Here is a 19,176-nt window from a genome sequence, read left to right as displayed (position 1 = left end):
CAATAATCGGTCGAGGCAGGACTCCAGGCGGCGGTTTCCTTGTCACGGCCCCTATGTGCTCTCTTGACTCTGAATCCCTGAGTTAATGACTCCTCTCCTATCTCTTGCACCAACAAGGTTTCGATAGTTTGTCGGGTTCGAGCCTCATTCACCTTCCGGATGCCCAACAATACATACATTATTACTGCGTGCCCGTCCTTCCGCCTCTTCTGCCCTGTTCTCCAGATTCTGCACCTGCTGTTGCAGAATGGAGACCTCCTTGGAGTTATCGTTGCAGCTGCTCGTATTAGCCTTGACTTCTTTCTCCAGCACACCCGTGCGTTCTGCCAGCACCCTGACATCCTGTCGCAAGAGATTCACATCCATGCTGGCGGCGTCGATCTTGAATTCCAATGATGTCTTTAGCTCCGCGATGGCTTCCAGGATCTGCTGGTCAACTCGCCTGGGGGACTCCACTCCTTGTACTTCTAGCCCTTTTTTTTCCCCCATCATCCATCGTTTGCGCTGACTTGGCGAATGCGTCTATTATGACTGCTTCGCTTTGGACTTGTTGGGCTTCGATGCCATTGTTGCTACTGTCAGTCCTAATTCCCCTTTCTCCGTTTCTATTGGTGTGGGACACACATTCTCCGTTTCTATTGGTGTGGGACACACAGGACTCCGTGGACGTTCGATATCTTCACAGCTTGTGTGGTTAATTCCTTTGTGTGTCCAACCTCCCCGCTTCGGGAACTCGCTCAAAGTCCGCAGCCTGTGTTAGATCTCGGCGTACTACGCATTCCCCAATCACAATGTTTCTGAGGGCCAGCTCGGTGCCATTCTGTGTTAGTTACTGCTTCTCCTGGGTCTCTATGTCCTCTAACACCACAGGGAGTCGTCACCCACCAGTAGTTCTGCCCACTTGCTGCTATGGTTGCTGCTGGACGTCTTCCAACCCGCGGTGGGTCTTGTGGGTGCTGGTCGGGCCTATGCTATCACATTCCTGCCAGCTTTTGCACTCCAGGGCCTGCCCTGTGACGGCTTTGATTCTGTTGATATCCGTCCTAGCTTTTGATGGATTGAGGCCGTCGGCATCCTTGGAGCTCTCCACTTACACGACTCCACTTGCCATTCTTTGTCCGCCGGTCCCTCTCTCTCCCACTGTACCAATTGTAATATTTAGGACCATATATCACAGTTTGTTCTCCAGTACGGTGTCCAAATTGCCTTGTGCAGCCCCTTCTTCACTTGGGCTGAGCCTCAGTGTTTCCTACAATTCCCTCTGTCACGTGCTCTGCTCTGGCTTCACTTCCTTTATCCAGACACCGTGCTAGCACTTTGGTGATCGTGCCCTCCGGCTAGCTTTCTGCGTCTTCCCAAGTTGGCGAAGGCTGCGGAGGCTACCCCAGTGGAGACGACTTCCGGGCCTAGCGTTTCCCTGCCACCCTGGAGGGAAACGTCTTTCCAGCCTATCGAGAATGCCCCAGTGAAACCCCGGGACGAAAAAGAGGGGGGGCACGTTGGCCCTAACGGACACAGATACCACCTCTGACAATGAGCTGGCTGGCGTCAAAGCTCTCCTGAAGCAAGAGGGATGGGTCCTGCCACTTACTTTAAGTCTCTTTGCATATATATTTTAGTAAAGGCTATGTTCTGATGCTTGTTAATCTGCTTAGAATCACATGCTGTGCATATGGTCCGACATCCAGTGGTAACCGCGGAGTATTGCATCTTGTCTTTCAGAGGACCGAAAGGGGACGTCGGCATAGGCGTGTCTGAAACCTATCGTGACGTGTGTAGTACCCAAAATGGCTCACGTGCCGAGGTCCCTCAGATTGTTTTTTTCCGCCCAGATAACTGATCGCCCTATAGCGGAGCTCTTCATGAGACATTGTTTATCTTACCGAATTGTCGGTTTAATCCCCGTTAAGTCACTTTGCCTATCAAGAACATCTTCGACGAAGACTACGGGGGAATCGTCTACGGCTGTGGGTTCCGGCGCCTAAGATCCGGCTTTCGGACCTCCACGTGGTCGGGCCCTCTGGCCGGCCTACACAGTAGGAAGAGTGGGCTCGGGGTTTGCCATACTGCTATGATGTCTTTCCTCTTTTCCACTACTTTCCTTTTTGGTCTGGCCACCCTTCCCTTCTGCTATGGAAAGGACTCCATTTAGATTCTGCCCTGTGTGTAGGGTCGGATATCTGTGGAAAGACGAGCACACGTCGTGTAACGCTTGTCTCCCCCTAGAGCACTAAAGCGGTGTTCTGTGTGTAAACTCCTAAACCGAAAACCCTTAAGGAGCGCCGGTTGAAAGCAGTGGGCCGCGTATGGAATGTCACGCGTGGAGCCTCCCTCCCCTGCCGCGACACCAGCCGAGAGTGACGGGGGTACATCGGATGACCAAACGTCCAACGCAGACGTTATAGACCTTGAGGTGGACTATTCTAGAGCCGCCACGCCCGTCCCCGACTCTTCCAGGCTCGACTCTGGTCTTGCTACAGGGACCACACCCGCTGACAGGGGCGTACAATCGCACCGCACAAAGCGCACAACCCAAGCACCCTCCTCAACGATTTCGTCGAAGAAGGCGAAAGCGCCATTGGATCGATCTGATCCGAAGCCTTCCCCGCATCCACAGCAGCGCATGCCGACTGGGCTTTACAAACATAACAAGGGCGCTACTCCCCAAACTACACACGCCGAGGTTTCTGAACAAGAAACTTCGACGGGTTCCAAGGTTTCCAAGGCCAGTGTAGGCCTCTACCCGAGAAGCGATCATCGGAGGCGTTGTCTCCCGAAGATTTGGTGACTATCAGTAAGAGCATCAATAGGATTGCTATGGCGGTGGGCCTAGTACCGGTTTAGACCACAGTTATGGGCCAATACGCCGAAAGGTTTTCCACGGATTTGGAAGACGATCCCGAAGACTCTCACGAAGAAAGCCAGGTACCCCTCTCAAGGAGATCGTCTCAACGCCTTAGAGCGGAAGACCCGGTTCCTGCTCAGCTGGGTCCATTTGGGTCATCCAAGTGGACCACGGAGCAATTCGAGGGGTGTATGGATCGGCTGAAGCAGTTTTTCAGGGCTTCTAATTAACCTCTGCCGAAAAAAGCTCGGGTAGACCCTAACCCTCAAACACAAGTTGCCCAACACCCAGATGTCCAACACTATGTTGACTGTCAAGATGTCCAGAACGACACGTATAGAGACATCTATACAGAAGAGGAGGAGGCTTCTTTTTTGGACAATTATGGGGAAGATCAAGGCGCAACGGACAACTGGGAGGACACCCAGCAGGATGATCACAATTCTGATATCGTTTGCCTCGACTCTTCCCCCATCCACCCTGGTTCGACAAGCTCCCCCGGTGGATGATCAAATGGCTTTCAACAACATGTTGAAAAAAGCAGCAGAATTCTTTAAAATTGCCGCGCTTTGAAGCCTTGCCCGAACAAGATTTCGCGGAGGACATTATTAATGACAAGCCTCCGGTAAGCCAGTCTATCCCTCCCTTGAGCTCTGTAAAGAGACGACTGGCCCCTTCCTTACTCAAACCCGCTCAGACTAGGGTTGTGAACCCAAGGGTCGAAAAACGTTTCCGACCCTCCCCCACTGACCCGCTGTATATCAAAGGGCACGCAATCCCAGACTCGCTGGTGGTGACCAACACTCGCAAGAGAGCAGGGGTTGCCCTTGCCACGGGAGAGTCACCCCCGGACCAGGAGTCCAAAAGGTTGTATGCCTTAGGCAAACAGGTCACGTCGGCGGCGGCTTATACCATCCGGATTGCCAATAACACGCCGTTGCTGGCAAGCTACGTCGACGCCCAACTGAACCTACTCCAGGAAGGCCTTCAGTCGGTTCCCGAACCAACCAGAGCCAAGCTTCTCGCCATTGTCTCGGAGGGCAAACTTGCCAATCAGAATGTTGTAAAGAATACCCTGGACTCCGCAGAGACGGCAGGCAGGTCTCTCGCACAGGGTACTCTCCTAAACAGACAAGCGTGGCTGCGCACGTCGGGCTTCAGGCCTGAGACCCAGGCATCCATCATCAACAAACCCATCGAAGAGGCCAACCTCTTCGGGAAGGCGGTAGGCGATGCGTTGGAGACAGCCAAGAAGGAGCATGAGACTATTAAGTCGCTGCACCAGATTTCCCAAAAACCCTCTTCACAGAGGGGCAGTAATTCTCAGCGGTCCTTTCGAGGACAAGCCCGCGCCGCTCAAAATAATTTCGGCACGGGCAACTTCAACTCAAGTCAACCTGCTGCAAGCCCCACTTACTACCCCCAGAGGAGTCAGAAGCGCGGAAAGAATAGAGGCAGAGGTTCCAATTCCAGAGAGTGTCAACTTCAGGTCATAAATGACCACCAAGTTCGGGTCCCCTCCCATGTCTCCCCGGTCGGGGGGCGATTAACAACTTTCTCCAAGGCATGGGAGGGGATAACTTCAGACCAGTGGGTCTTAAAGACGGTCGGCCACGGTTACTGCGTGGAATTCGCCCGACCTTCACAGTTCAGACCGCCGAAACATCGACGCCTTTCACCGAAACATCTGCAGATCCTGATCCAAGAGGTGGAAGCGCTGCTGGGAAAGGACGCCATAGAAGCCGTCCTGATTCTTCAGGTAAACAAGGGTATCTATTCAGTGTACTTCCTTGTACCCAAAAAGGATCTCCCCATGCGTCCTGTTCTAGACCTGCGCCCAGCGAACAAGTTCATAAAGCCCCAGAAGTTTTGCATGGTAACACTGCAAGAGGTGATCCCATTGCTAAAACAGGGGGACTTCATGACAACATTGGATATGAAAGATGCATACTTTCATATTTCAATGCTGCCAGCGCACAGAAAGTTCCTAAGGTTCGTGATTCAGGACAAACCCTACCAGTTCAAAGTACTCCCCTTCGGCATAGCCTCGGCGCCAAGGGTGTTTACCAAGGTCCTGGCAGTGGCAGCGGCACACCTGCGCAGACTTTCAGTTCCAGTTTACCCTTACCTCAACGATTGGCTCATCACGGGGGACTCGTTCGACGTTTGTTTTTCGAACACCCAAAGGACAGTAGACCTACTGTTCAGCCTGGGATTTTCTATCAACGAAAAGAAATCCAGCTTAGTCCCCAGCCAAGTAAAACAGTTCCGGGGAGCTCTAATTCGTACGGAAGACGGTCTAGTCTTCCCTTCCAGCGAGAGGGTTCAGAACATGCTCTCTCAGGTTCCTCAGTATGTAGCCAGTCGAGAGGCGACGGTACGCAAAGCTATGCGTTTGCTAGGGATGATGGCGTCATGCATATACTTGGTTCCCCACGCGCGGCTGCGCATGCGTCCCATGCAAGAGTGGCTCAACTGCCAGTGGTGTCAGGCCAGCGGACAATGGGAAGATCTGTTAGTTGTTTCGCCAGCCCTCGTTCTCTCTCTGCAGTGGTGGTCGAGGGAGAACCTCTTGAAGGGGAAGACCTTCACCACCCCTGCAGTGGAAGCCACTCTCGCGACAGACGCATCTCTCACAGGGTGGGGGGCTCACCTGCTTCAACAGACAGCACACGGAGTGTGGTCCCCTCAGGTAGTGTCCAACCATATAGACCTACTGGAGCTACTAGCAGTGTTCAAAGCATTGAAAGCCTTTCAGGAGCAACTGCAAGGGAAGACAGTGCTGGTCCTAACCGACAGCACGACAGCAATGTACTACTTGAACAAACAGGGGGGCACTCACTCTCCAGGGCTATCCAAGCTGTCCCAAAACATCTGGATATGGGCTCTCAAACACAAGATGTTCCTGATATCCCAACATGTTCCAGGGGAACTCAATCTTCTGGCAGACGTACTCAGCAGAGATTTTCCTCTGCCAGAAGAGTACGAATGGCGACTGCACGAAGACATTGTATCCAACGTCTTCGCAGAATGGGGGTTTCCAGAGATCGACCTGTTCGCTACTCAGGAGAACGCCCAATGCCAAGATTACGCCTCCAGGTACCCCCAGAACCGATCCAAGGGGAAAGGTCTCTGGATAACTTGGTCGGGGAAATGTATCTACGCTCCCCTCTTCCCCCCCTCCCCCCCGACTCCCCGACTCCCCTTCTGAACAAAATAGTACACAAGATGCACCAGGAACAAGTCACCATGAGTCTGGTGGCTCCCGTGTGGGCCCGCCAACCTTGGTTCGCGCACCTGATGTAAATGTCCCTCTCCCCACCAGTCAAGCTGCCCTGCCCGTACAACTGTTGTCTCAGGACAGGGGGGAGACTCTGCACCCATGCCCACAAACTCTGAACGTAGCAGCCTGGCTCCTGAGGTCATAGAGTTTGGACATCTACAACTCCCTCAAAGATGCATGGACATACTGAGGGAGGCAAGAAAACCTAACACACATTATTGCTATGCCAGCAAATGGAAACATTTTGTCATCTGGTGCAGTTCCAAAGGCGTCAATCCCACCGATTGCTCGCCTTCAAACATTGTGTTATATCTAACCCATCTGTTGGACTCTGGGTTAGTCTTCAATTCCTTAAAGGTTCACCTAGCGGCGTTGTCAGCCTACACCACGTCACAGCAGAAGGTGTCGTGGTGGAAAATACCTGTGATTAAAGCCTTTATGGAAGGGGTTAAAAGAATGTATCCCCCCCATCACTCACCCAGCCCCTGGGTGGGATCTAAATGTGGTTTTAACTAGGCTCATGGGACCCCCTTTTGAGCTTATGCATAAAGCTAGTCTGAAAGACCTGACTTACAAGACAGCCTTTCTAGTAGCTATCACTTCTATCAGAAGAGTTAGCGAACTACAGGCCCTCTCGGTCTTGGACCCCTTTGTTACAGTCCACAAAGATAAGGTAGTTCTGCGCACTCATCCCAGATTTGCGGCGAAATGTATTTCGAAGTTCCATGTGAACCAGTAAATCGAACTACCTACGTTCTTCCAGAGACCTACTAACATGGCCGAAAGAAGCCTTCACACACTAGATGTGCGCAGGGCAGTCATGTTCCACATGGATAGAACTAAACCACTGAGGAAAACTAAACAATTCTTTGTTTCAGTGGCAGCTGGTAGAGAAGGGGGCCCTGTCTCTAAATCAGCAATATCAAGGTGGATTGTCAAATGCATCACACTATGTTACACTCTTGCAAAGAGAGAACTGCCCTTCAAGCCTAGAGCACAATCTACTCGAGGCACTGGGGCATCCATAGCATTCATTGCAAATGTTCCCCTAGAGTCCATTTGCAAAGCGGCAACCTGGAGTTCTGTACACACCTTTTACAAAACACTATTGCCTAGACACTCTTTCTAGGTCTGATTCTCAGGTGGGACAAGCAGTATTAAGACATCTTTTTTCTACTGTTCCTTCTCACAACCCACCTCCAACTCCTGGTACTGCTTGCTAGTCTATGCACAGCATGCGATTCTAAGCAGATTAACAAGCATCAGAAGACATGCATTACTTACCGTAAAAGCATTTCTGATGATTGTATCTGCTTAGATTCACATGCGCCCTCCCTGCCTCCCCGCCTGGGGGGGGGGGGAAGGAACATAGACTTCTTACTACTTTCTCTCTTCATGTACTCACTCACTATAGCCTTGGGCTCCCTCATGGCAGAAAAAATACAATCGGAGGGACCTGGGCGCGTGAGGCATTTTGGGTACTACACACGTCACGATGGGGATAGTGTTTCAGACACGCCTATGCCGACGTCCCCCGAAAGACAGGATGCTGTACTCTGCGGTTACCACTGGATGTCGGACCATATGCACAGCATGTGAATCTAAGCACATACAATCAGAAATGCTTTTACGGTAAGTAATGCATGTCTTATTCAGCATGCATGATATGGCAAAAGCTATTTCATTGAGCTCACTGTCATACGGATTCAAAAAGATGAGCAATTGAGCCCTTCAAGGGTGCACTGTAGCTTTTTATTTGGCCAGTGTTGTTAGTAAATGCAGAGAGAATTTTCTGCATTTGGGTTTAACATGAAACTTTCATTTTCTGGTGTACATGTGGATCAAATCACATTCATCTTATTAAACAGATGCAACAAAGAAAGAATGGCAAATGCTTAAGAAAAATGAACAAACAAAACAAACAGATGCACAATCATTGGTGGTTTGCCTAAGTGTGCAATGAATGCAAAGAAACATAGTATATTATTTAAACAAAAGGCAAACACCTATATGGAATGTGTGGAGTCAAAACCATGTGTCAGAGACAAGGCATTATTTCTTTCTGAAACTGGGTTAATTTATTGCTGGCTCCTAGAGAAAAGGGACCTAGTCGTTGGTCAATGTCTAGAAACAGATCGAATTATGGAGCGGGATTGGGGGAATGAAGCCCTCAAAATGATGTGGTCCCGTGACGTTTCGGTGGAAATCCTTCTTCATGGGCCTTTTACTTGGTCTCCCCTATGTGAGAAACAAAGGAAAAGAGAGAAAAAGAGAGGTGCTCAAATTGTTGTAGAGCTCATCTAGAAGGATTAAATCTGATGCTAGTAATACTGGCATGCAATAAAATCTAATTGGGACCATGTGGGTGAACAATGGTGTCATTGTTCACTGACTTGCTGGCAATTGGTTACTGACCTGGACGGAAGTCAGAGGGTAGTGTTTTCTTCCAGTCGGTGTTGGCAGAGAACTGGGAGTGGTGTTTGTTTGTTTAGCGGACCTCGTCAAACTGTAGGAGGAGGTTCCTGCCGATAGGTAGCTGGTGTGCTGGATGCACTAAGGTATGGGGAAAATTATAAAAAACATATATGTATAGGCAAATGAGTATAACCAGAAATGGTAAAAATCACTAATGTATAGTGGTGTGCTTGACTAGAAAAAATGGCATAAAAGTACCTGTAGGCACAGTCTTGGAGCCACTTGGAGATTCTTGGCTGTGCACGGTTGGGAAAATCCCTTTGAAGGATGCTTGTAGATGGCGATCAGGCGGTGGCCCACGTGTTTGTGGGGATCCCCGGTTTCTGGGGTCTGAATTTAGTCATGCCTTGGTGTGGCTACAGGACCCTAGAGTAGGAAACCAGGGCAAAGTTTAAAAGAAGACGCTAAAAAGATTTTTTGACACTAATAACATTTCTGAAAGCAGGGGGCGAAAGGCGCCAGCCCGTGCTGTGTTGGTCTGAACCGTAGTGGAAAAGTGGAGCTATAAGCACGGATGGCTTCCGTGGCGCAGGGGCGATTGACCCCCGGTTTCCACGTGGCTAGCCCTGCAGGGCACTCATACCTGCGTGTCCAAAGATAAGTCGTTCGCTTTCTTGGGCTGCGGATACCGACTGCGAGAGCCGGCACAGGTACAGTGAAAAAGCAGAGCTGTGTCTCGGGTGCGCACAGCGCAGGCGCAGGTATGGAGTGTCTGAGTCCCTGCGTATGCACGATCAGTGCAGGCCTGGGGGTTGGCATGGTAACCGTTCAGTTTGTACGGGGCGCGATATTTCTTAAAGGAAAAGGAAAAAGAATGGACATGGAGCCTCTATCGTGTGGACTACAATTAGGGCTGTTGGACAAGGGGAGCGTGTAGGAAAAGATTGTGGAGGGCACAGATGTAAAGACCCCATATGCTAGTGGATTCGTATGGAGTGAATGGTAAAGCAGTGTGTTGCCGCGGTGGCTGTGAGCTTCGTATTGTACACAAAATGAACAGTGACACAAGCATTGCTGACACAAGCATTGCAAACCTCAGAGTTATTGTGCACAGCATACATTGGTTTGCATATGATACAGTATATATATGCGTATTCACGGGTGATACCAAGTAAAAGTGAACAATAGCACATGCAGAAAAGAAAGTTGGCACAAGATGTAACACATTGCAAATACACACTTCTTGTGTACAACATTAATTGATTTGCATGAAATGATTGCGTGTACATTTTCACGAGTTGTACGTAAGAAAGCACATTGCTAATTAGTGTTCCACTGTGTAAAAGATGCGAAGCACCTGACAGCAGGAAGACATGTTGTGTATTTGTGCAGTACTACAGCCTGAGTTACTGGCGGGTGTTGATGGCACACCTGACATATTGCTTAAGTACAACACAATCAGCTGTCCTATTCGTGTGAGGGCAGAGATGTAGTAGGTCCCCCAAGTTATTGGTTGTAAGGGTAGGGACTCATCGGTCATCTGAAGGTGGTTGGCATGGCCTCATTGAGACCCTTAGTGGTGGCTTTAAGTTTAAAAATCCACCATGATTCCTTGTGGTTCAGCGCATTGGATGCATTGGTGGCATTGACTACTGTATCTACAATCCACCAGTGTATATCATCCGCATTGTGTTGATACTCCACATAGTGCGAGACTAATGGTGCTGTGTGGACTCAACATCGAATCCTAGAGCGATGTTCGCCAATACTTTTGTTGACTTGCCTCTGAGTCTGGCCTACATATCTGAGTCCGTAAGGACATTCGATGATGTAGACCACATTTGTAGTTTTACAATTTGAGAAATGTTTGATCTTCCATTCCTTTCCTTCAATTTGGAATGATGTTGTTTTCCTGGTGAACCTGCACACATTACATGTACCACATGGGTGATGGCCCACTAGTTCCCGCATGTTCCAAAGTCTGGTCCTTTGGGATTTTTTATTAAGCCTGGCATGGGTCAGCATGTCCTTAAGATTCTTGCCCCTCTTGAGTGCCATTCTCGGGGTTGGTTCATTCGGAAGGCTCATTTGTACCAAGGGCCAAAATTTCTTGATGATGGCCTTGAGTTTAGTTGTATTTGGGCCAAAGGTAGTCACACATGTCATCAGTTGTTGGCTATCCATATTTCGTATTTTGGGGGTAAGTAAGGTTTCACGTGGAGTATATTGTGCTCGCTTGGTAGTATTGCGAACTAATTTTTTTGGGTAGCCTCTGCTGAGAAGTTTGTTTTTCAAGATGCTGGCATGTTCTTTGTATTGTTCAAGTTCAATGCAATTGCGTATGAGCCGTAAGAATTGGCCAAATGGTAGATTGTTTCTGAGATTACTGGGATGATTGCTCCTATAATGCAAGAGGGTATTTCTATCTATTTCTTTCCTATATAGGGAGCAGATCAATTTTTCTTCTTTGTCAAGAATTTCCAAGTCCAGGAAGTTAATCATCTGGTTGCTTTTGCAGAGTGTAAATTGGATTTCTTCTGTTTGTTCATTCGCCCAATGTAAAAAAAGTTCTCTACTGGGGTATCATTGTCCTGCCATATAAAGATGATATCATCAATAAAGTGGTACCAGTGAGAGATCTCGTCTTTGAATGGGTTATTAATGCTGAGGATGTGTTGTTGTTTGTATTCAGACATAAAAAATAATAGCCAGACTGGGGGCAGAGGCCGCCCCCATTGCGGTCCCGCTCACTTGGATATAAAAGATCTCATCAAATGAAAAAAAGTTGTTAGTCAGGGCCAATTCCAACAGTTCCACAATAAAGTTGACTGGGACCCTCTTTTGTGTCATATGCTGTGTGAGAAGGTGACGTAGACATTCCAAGGCAGCGTCTTGCGGGATGCTAGTGTAAAGGCTGGCAATATCCATGGTGACCAAAAGTTCCCTTGTTGGGTGGAAGGTCAGATTTTCAAAAATGCCAATTGTGGCCATAGTGTCCCTCAGGTAAATCGGTGTTTCCTGACTCAAAGGTTTAAGAAAGTGGTTGACAAACTTGCAGATTGGTTCAAGAATAGACCCACAGCCCGAAACTATGGGTCTGCCTGGGGGATCCTGTTGGTTTTTGTGAATTTTAGGTAGGGCATAGAATGCCAGGGTTCTGCCCTCCGAGGTGTTGAGGAAAGTTTCCTCCTTGTCTGATATCCACCCTCGCTCGAAGGCTAATTTAGTTGCTTCCTGTATTTTGACCCTAATTTCCATTGTAGGATCTTTTTTAAGTTTTTTGTAGTTGCTATTGACATCGAGAAGATTTCTTACCAGCTATCCTGGACAAGAAGTTGAGGAGGTCTGGACCTACGTGAGGGATCCCGACAAGTTGGACGTAGAGAGCAACGGTGGGGCTGGCGAGGAGCTGTGCGCTGTGGAGGAATCGGAGGACTTTGCGCCCCAGCTTTCTCTCCCGTCGCAACCGATGCCTGTGCCCCAGGACAATTCAGGAGTAATCTTGATGGCTTTGCAGACCCTGTGTACGGAGATAAGGACAAGGTTGCCCTTACCCCCAGCAGACGATCCATCGGCGCCTGGACCGTCGGGGAGCCCACCGAACAAGTGGAGGCGAATCCATCCCCCCCCCTCCCTTCCAGCCTTCACCCCCATCCCCTCCGAGGGACGAGACCGGGATGGAGACGGCGGGGGACGGACGACGGTGGTGACGACGGGATGGATCTCCCATCACCCCCTGCCCAGGCCTCCCCTCCCGACGAAATTGGCTCCTTTCACGCCATGATCGCCAGGGCATCGTAGCTTTTCCAACTATGCCCCCGAAGAGCAGAAGGAAGGGTTCCTCTACCAACGACGGGAGGCCAAGAGGAAGACCGTCCCCTCAGTCCTGTTACTGGACGACATCTGGGACAAAGGACTGTCCCTTCTGAAGAACCCGTCCACAGCCCCTGCGAAGAGGGACCGGTACGAGAAGTAGTACTGAGTCCCGGACTCTGCTCCTATGTGCCTCAGGGCACAGCCATCCCCGGATTCGGTGGTCTCCGCGGTGGCCAAGAAGAAATCGGCAGGAGCGACGGCATCAAACTTCCACTTCCCCACTGGACGCAGAGGGGAAGAAACTGGATGCCATGGAACGACCCCCATCAAGGCGGCCAATGCCCTCGTGCTCGTGGCGCGCTACGACGGGGAGCTGTGGTTAAAGATCACTCCCCTCCTGGACTTCCCCACCCCCCCACCCCCAAGAGGGCGGAAGCCCTTGAAATCCTGCAGGAAGGTGAGGTAGCGTCGGATCACACCATCACGGTGGCCACGGACATTGCAAACACCGGCTTTTGCCAGATGGGCAACAGCGTTTACCTTCTCCAGCGCAGTTGGCTCAGGGCCACTGATTTCTGTCGGGACGTGCAGACTAGGGTACTGGACATGCCCTACGACGGGAACAACCTGTTCGGCAAGGCAGTGGACGAGTCACTGCAGGCAATCAAAGCAGACACCGAGATGGCCTGGGCCTTGGGTTCTCTCCATCAGCGACGGCCGTCCTTTCGGACCTCTGGAGGCAAGTCTCAAGGTGCCTCCAAAGGATTCGACGGCAGTTCCTCGTACCGCCAGGCAGCCCGCTCCTCGTTGCAGGAAGCCTACAGAGGCCGCAACAAGACAGGAGGACACCGTCATCATCACCAAGGAGGCCAAGGAGGCAAGGCCTTGGTGAAACAAGACTGAAACGGCTGCGGCGTCGGGCCCCTACCCGAGCACCCCGGTGGGAGGCCGGCTGGCAAATTTCGTCAGCGTGTGGGAGTCCATCTCCAAGGACCGTTGGGTGCTAGATGCCCTGGTCCACGGGCACACTCTGGAGTTCCAAAGAAAGAGTCCCCGTTTCCCGTTTCCCACCTGTGGCCAGGAAATAAAACCACGTGCCACAGCTGCTTCTGGAGATATGAGTAATGCTAAAAAAGGGCACGATAGAAATCGTCCCAAAGAGGCTCTGGGGCTCCCGAGTATACTCACGGTACTTCCTCGTCCGAAAGAAGACCGGCGACTGGAGGCCCATCCTAGACATTCACCGCCTCAACAAATACATCAAGTCCCAGAAGTTCCGGAGGGTCACCCTTCAGCACGTGCTGGGACAATTGGAGGAAGGTGACTTCCCGTCGTCGCTGGACTTGGAGGATGCCTACTTCCACATCCCCATACACAAGTGACATCGAAAGTTCATACAGTTTGTGGTCCAAGGCCAGCACTACCAGTTCAAGGCCCTGCCCTTCGGGTTGAAGTAGGCGCCAATGGTCTTCACCAAGTGCCTGGCACCAGTGGTGGCGCGGTGGCGCCTGCAGGGGATCCTCGTATACCCCTACCTGGACGATTGGCTCATCCGAGCAAAGTCAAGAGAACTCACCGTCGATCACACAGCGAAGACTGTCCGCCTGCTCACGGAACTGGGATTCTTGATCAACTTCGCAAAGTCCCACTTGGTACCGTTGCAGGACGCCCTGTTCCTGGGAGCCAGACTCGACACAGTGGCACGGTTGGCTACACCGTCGGAGGAGAGGACGAAAGCCATCCTGCGCAAGGTACAACGGCTGTTGACCGTGGAAGTGGCCAGGGTGAGGTCCATCAAGTCCCTGCTCGGCATAGTACATCTACCTTGTGCGTCTGTGCGGGTTGCAGATGCGGCCACAGCAGGCGTTCCTCAACGCCCGTTGGATGCGAGCGGCAGGCAGCTTGGAAGACAAGATCTCCCTCAACAAGATTTTCTGCCAAGCAATCCGGTGGTGGGGCACCCGCGTGCATCTACCGGCGAGCATGGACTTCCAGACCCCAGCACATCAGGAAACGGTGACGACGGACACCTCCCTGGTGGGATGGGGAGTGCACACCGGAGATCTCCATGCAAGAGGCCTTTGGCATCAAGGTCCTGGAGCTCCGAACCGTGTTCTGGGCCCTCAGGTCTTTCCTCCTGTCCCTCAAGGGCAAGGTGGTGATGGTCTTCACCGACAACACCACCACAATGTTCTACATTCAGAAGCAGGGGGGCACCAGATCCCCCAGCCCTATCCAAGGAAGCGCAGGATCTGTGGCACTGGGCTGTTGCCCGCGGGAGGTTCCTCCTACCCTTCCATCTGGCAGGAATAAAGAACACCATTGCTGACTCACTCAGCAGGGAGGTTTCCCCAGCCGGGAGAATGGGCGACGCATTCTCGCTCCCCTGGGACGGCCTGTTCCTGTATGCGTTGCCGTTGCTGCTGCAACTCAGTCAACTCAGACGGTCCTGGTGCAGGATGATCCTCGTTGCACTGGCGTGGCCGAGGCAGATTTGGTTCCCGGACCTTCTTTACAGGTCAGCGTCCCCCCCTAGTCAAACTGCCGATGGATGCAGATCTTCTCACCAGGGAAGGAGGCGCCATCCTACATCACGACCCCGAATCGCTGAACCTGCAGGCCTGGCTCCTGCAGCACTAGAGTTCAGAGGGTACGAAATCCCGGCGGACTGCAAGCAGGTGCTTGCAAAGGCCAGGGCGTCCTCAACTCTTAAGTGCTATGGACACAAATGGAAGAGGTTCTCTGTCTGGTGCTGTGCACAAAAGATCACCCCTCTGCGGATTACGGGCACTCAAGTGCTGTCGTACTTGCTGACGCTGGCCAAGGTGGGGCTGGCTCATGCCGCCATCAAAATCCATCTGGTGGCAATCTCCTGCTACACCAGAACTCCGGGGCGCTCGTCACTGTGGTCTCATCTCCTGGTGAAGGAGTTCATGAAAGGACTGTTCCGCTCGTTCCTGCCGGTGAAGGCTCTGGCCCTGGCGTGGGAGCTCAACGTGGTGCTTACCAGGCTCATGGGTCCGCCATTCAAGCCTCTGCATTCGGCACCGCTGAAGTTACTGTCGTGGAAGACAGTGTTTCTTCTGCCCATCACCTCCTCACGGCAAGTGGGAGAGATCCAGGCTCTCTCCTGTAAACCTCCATATCTTTCCACGAGACGAGGGTAGTGCTGAGGGCACCCCTCCTTCATGCCCAAGGTGCCGTCGGACTTCCATCTTAACGAGCCCTTGTTGTTACCTGTTTTCTTCCCGTCGCCGGCTGAGAGGACTTTGCACTCGCTGTATGTGGCTAGAGCGCTGAAGTTCTACATGGACCGCAAAAAGAGTTTATGGAAGACATAACAGCTTTGTGTGAACTTTGGCCCTGTGAACCAAGGGAAGGCCCTCTGGAAGGCTTCCATTTCCAGATAGCTCTCCGGCTGCATCATGCACTGTCACTGGTTGGCTATCCGGCCATTGCCCGGCCGTCCGAGAGCCCATTCAACCAGAGCGATCGCTGCTACTACGGCGTTCCTTCCTGGTGTGCCCCTGCTTGACATCTGCAGGGCTGCTACGTGGAGGTCGACGCACACCTTCACGAGATTGTACTGTGTTGACCGGGATTCCAGGGAGGAGTCCAGAGTCGGCCAGGCAGTGCTGTGCAACCTGTTCGCTTGAAGGTGAGCCTGGTGAGGAGGTAAGAGATGCTTAATGTTGAGCCTTGCCAACTCCTGTGGTTGTGCACGTGTGTACTGCTATGTATTCTTGTATTCATGAGCATGTGAATCCATGCCAGACCCCATGCTGGAGAAGGAACACGTTTCTTGCCTGTAACTGCTGTTCTCCAGCATGGGTCTGGCATGGATTCCCTTCAACCCCTCTGCGGCTCTTCTCTTGGTCCTTCTGCCACTTTACGTGCTACCAAATCTGAAGATGGCTGCCAGAGTAGGGGCATACGTAGAGGGCAGTCATTGGCTGGGGGCAGTATGACCCAGAGACCAGTGATTGGTTATTAGTAGAAAAACAGTTCCGAAACGAAACTGAAACTGATTTTTTCTTTACCGGGGATTCCCAGCCTGACGACGGGGAATATTCATGAGCATGTGAATCCATGCTAGACCCATGCTAGAGAACAACAGTTCCAGGTAAGTAACTTGTTCCTTGCACATCTTGCTTTTAGGTGAAAGACCAAATTCCCCTCTCCACGAGATCTTCAGCACCTCCCGGACCCAGTCTCGGCGGATTTAGCTAGTAAGCGGGACAGTTCTGTGTTCCCAGTTAGTCTTACACTGTTCTTCCTTTTAACTGCTTGCTTTAGACCCTCAACATTCGATGAGCATATTTGTAGGTTTTTCATGGGCGGTATTACACTAGGAAGCGTTGGTTATGATGAGGGTGATGTGGTTTGGATCAGAAAGCGGTAGGAGGGTCTCTTGCATTATTGAAGAAGCATCTGTCGATGGTCAGGATGGAGGGGATATAACTAGCAACAAACGTATATTGATATCTGATAACATGTCATTGGTAGGCCTATGGGCCTTGAGTGTAATCCATAGAAGTACCTTAAAATGAAAAGCTGCACCAAGTTCCATGATTTGCAAGAATGGTCTGTTTGTAGGAGATAGAGTAGAAATTAATGACAAAACAGAACCATCCAAAACAAATACTAGCATACGCAAATAACGCATACAGGTGTGGTGTGCAGATGCACCCTTTCTGCCTCTCAAAACATTATTCTTTGGTGGTGAGCAAGGAAGGGTGAAGGTGGCATCATCAGCCTTCCCTAGGAGCAAAGGCTTCCTGAACAGTAAAACAAACAGAAGTTATGGCCCTTCCCATTGGGGAAGTAAACTTTCGGTTGAGAATTTGTCCAGGGAAGTCTTTCAGTTATAGTTTTGACTACAGAAATCAAAGATATTTAGCAACAAGGAAAGCCCCAGTATCATGCTTTTCAAACTCTAAAGACAAGGTACCCCATTCGTCAATTCCCCTCAGATTCGTCATCACTCATAGCCTTATTTAAAGTGGCCTGTGAGTTATTTTACAGCTGTACATGTAACCTAGACAACTGAATTGTGTGGTTGGGAACTACTGAGAAACTTGAGTTTGAATCAACATCATCTGCACCTTGGCATTTTAGTGTGAAGTTCAGAGCATGCGACCCCAGTTATAGTCAGTTAAGTCTAGTTGTGATGCTTCTAGCAAACAACCTCTTGCAGTTGCCTTCTTTAATATGTACGTATAATTCAGAGAATAAGAAAAACCTGCAGTTTTGTTGAGGGAATATCTGGCTAAGATCAGAATACAAAAATGTTTCCAGCCACGCCTAGGTGTTAGCCAGTGTGGTCAATCAACACTGATTGGTTAGAAACAGGGGAGCACAGTGGTAACGGGAGCCAATGGTATGCCAGTAACTGGCTATACTTGGTGAGCGGGTACTTAGCAGTTTCTTGCATGATCGTGCCACCCATACATAGAAACATATAATGCTTGTATTGTACAGGTTGTATGTGATAACAGAGATACGATGCAGTAACATTACAACTTCAGAAAATGGTGTACCCAAGTAGGCGTTTCTGTCAGACTATCAAGTTTCAAACATCATGGGTTTGTAGACTTTGTGTGTTTTGTGTTAGCTTTGGAGAAGTATTCATGTAAAACGTCAGGTTTGTAAACATTCTTGTATTTACCTTCATCTGTGATTAGCATATAGGGTGGATTAAAGAGGTCAGCTTGGATGTCCAGATTCCTTAAATTTGGCTCGAGGGTGAGGAACTATTCTCTTGATTCTATATTGCATATTTGGATTAGTGCTGTGAATTGTTGACCTTTCCGGTTTTCCAGTTTATGGTTGATCCCTGTCTTTAATAGCAGTGAAACAGTTAAAACAAATAGTTCAAAGGAATTAGCACTGCTCATTTGCTTTTAGCGTTTTCTATGTTAATGGCAACGTGGTGACACATGCCAGGTTTGCTTTTTTTTTTTTAGCTTTCTACTTTTCACTTTTTCCCTCCAAGTACACTCCACCTTTCGACCAGTCATGCCTAGGGGGCTATGCAGACTAATATTCTTGTAGACCTTAGCCTTAACTTTCAACAACAATTCAGAAATGTAATTGGGTTGTTGTTTTTCCAAAGACTGTTCTTTCCATTGTGGTCGTCCTATTCAGACAGAAGTACCCTTTTCATTTACCATTTCCTTGCATGTTTTTCTGGAGATCGTCATTTTCTTTTCTTTTTTAAATGATTTGTTTAGACGCGCCACCAATATCATATTCTTGAAGTAATGTATGTGGAATTCATTTTGTAGGTTAAAAGCGCATCAGAGACTTCACACCGGGAAGACGTTTAACTGTGAATCTGAAGGTTGCAGCAAGTATTTTACCACACTCAGTGATTTGAGAAAGCATGTCCGGACACACACTGGAGAAAAACCATTTAGGTAATTTAGACTATTTGTATGGTGGTTATAACATTCAAAACCGCTTTGTAAACTTTCATGTTTTCAATTGTGTTCATGGACCTTTTGCTATCGTGGTCGGTCTGCAAATTCATAGATGTGGGGTGAATATTTGGCTGACCTGTTGGAATAGTTCTCCGCTCAGCGTATCTTCTATAGTTACATTTATTGACTGCCATGTCAGCTTTGCCACAAGGAAGGTCTTAGACACTTTCGGTCAAAAACCGTAATTATTCTGCGTGTACCAGAAGGGTTTACCCACGCATGTTAGCATACACACTAATTTGAAAACATTTTCATTTCTAATGGAAATAATTTTCTTTTCATAACTGTGGTGTACTGTATACATGGCATACTTTTGAAACTGGTTTCCGAAAGCA

The 19,176-nt window shown here is 49.8% G+C and overlaps 1 protein-coding gene across 1 annotated transcript in view; it reads left to right on the top strand.

The window, feature by feature from the left end:
* MTF1 (metal regulatory transcription factor 1) overlaps positions 1-19,176 on the top strand; it is a 407,863-nt gene that overhangs the window by 134,269 nt on the left and 254,418 nt on the right. The window contains exon 3 of the mRNA XM_069622657.1: positions 18,647-18,778. Coding sequence (XP_069478758.1) covers positions 18,647-18,778 — 132 coding nt within the window. The remainder of the gene's footprint in view (positions 1-18,646; positions 18,779-19,176) is intronic.

Source organism: Ambystoma mexicanum, chromosome 11 (assembly GCF_040938575.1).
Source record: "Ambystoma mexicanum isolate Mex_15411 chromosome 11, UKY_AmexF1_1, whole genome shotgun sequence".
NCBI classification, from domain to species: domain Eukaryota; kingdom Metazoa; phylum Chordata; class Amphibia; order Caudata; family Ambystomatidae; genus Ambystoma; species Ambystoma mexicanum.
The sequence above is the reverse complement of the archived record's forward strand: the minus strand, read 5'-3'. Positions and strand labels throughout refer to the sequence as shown.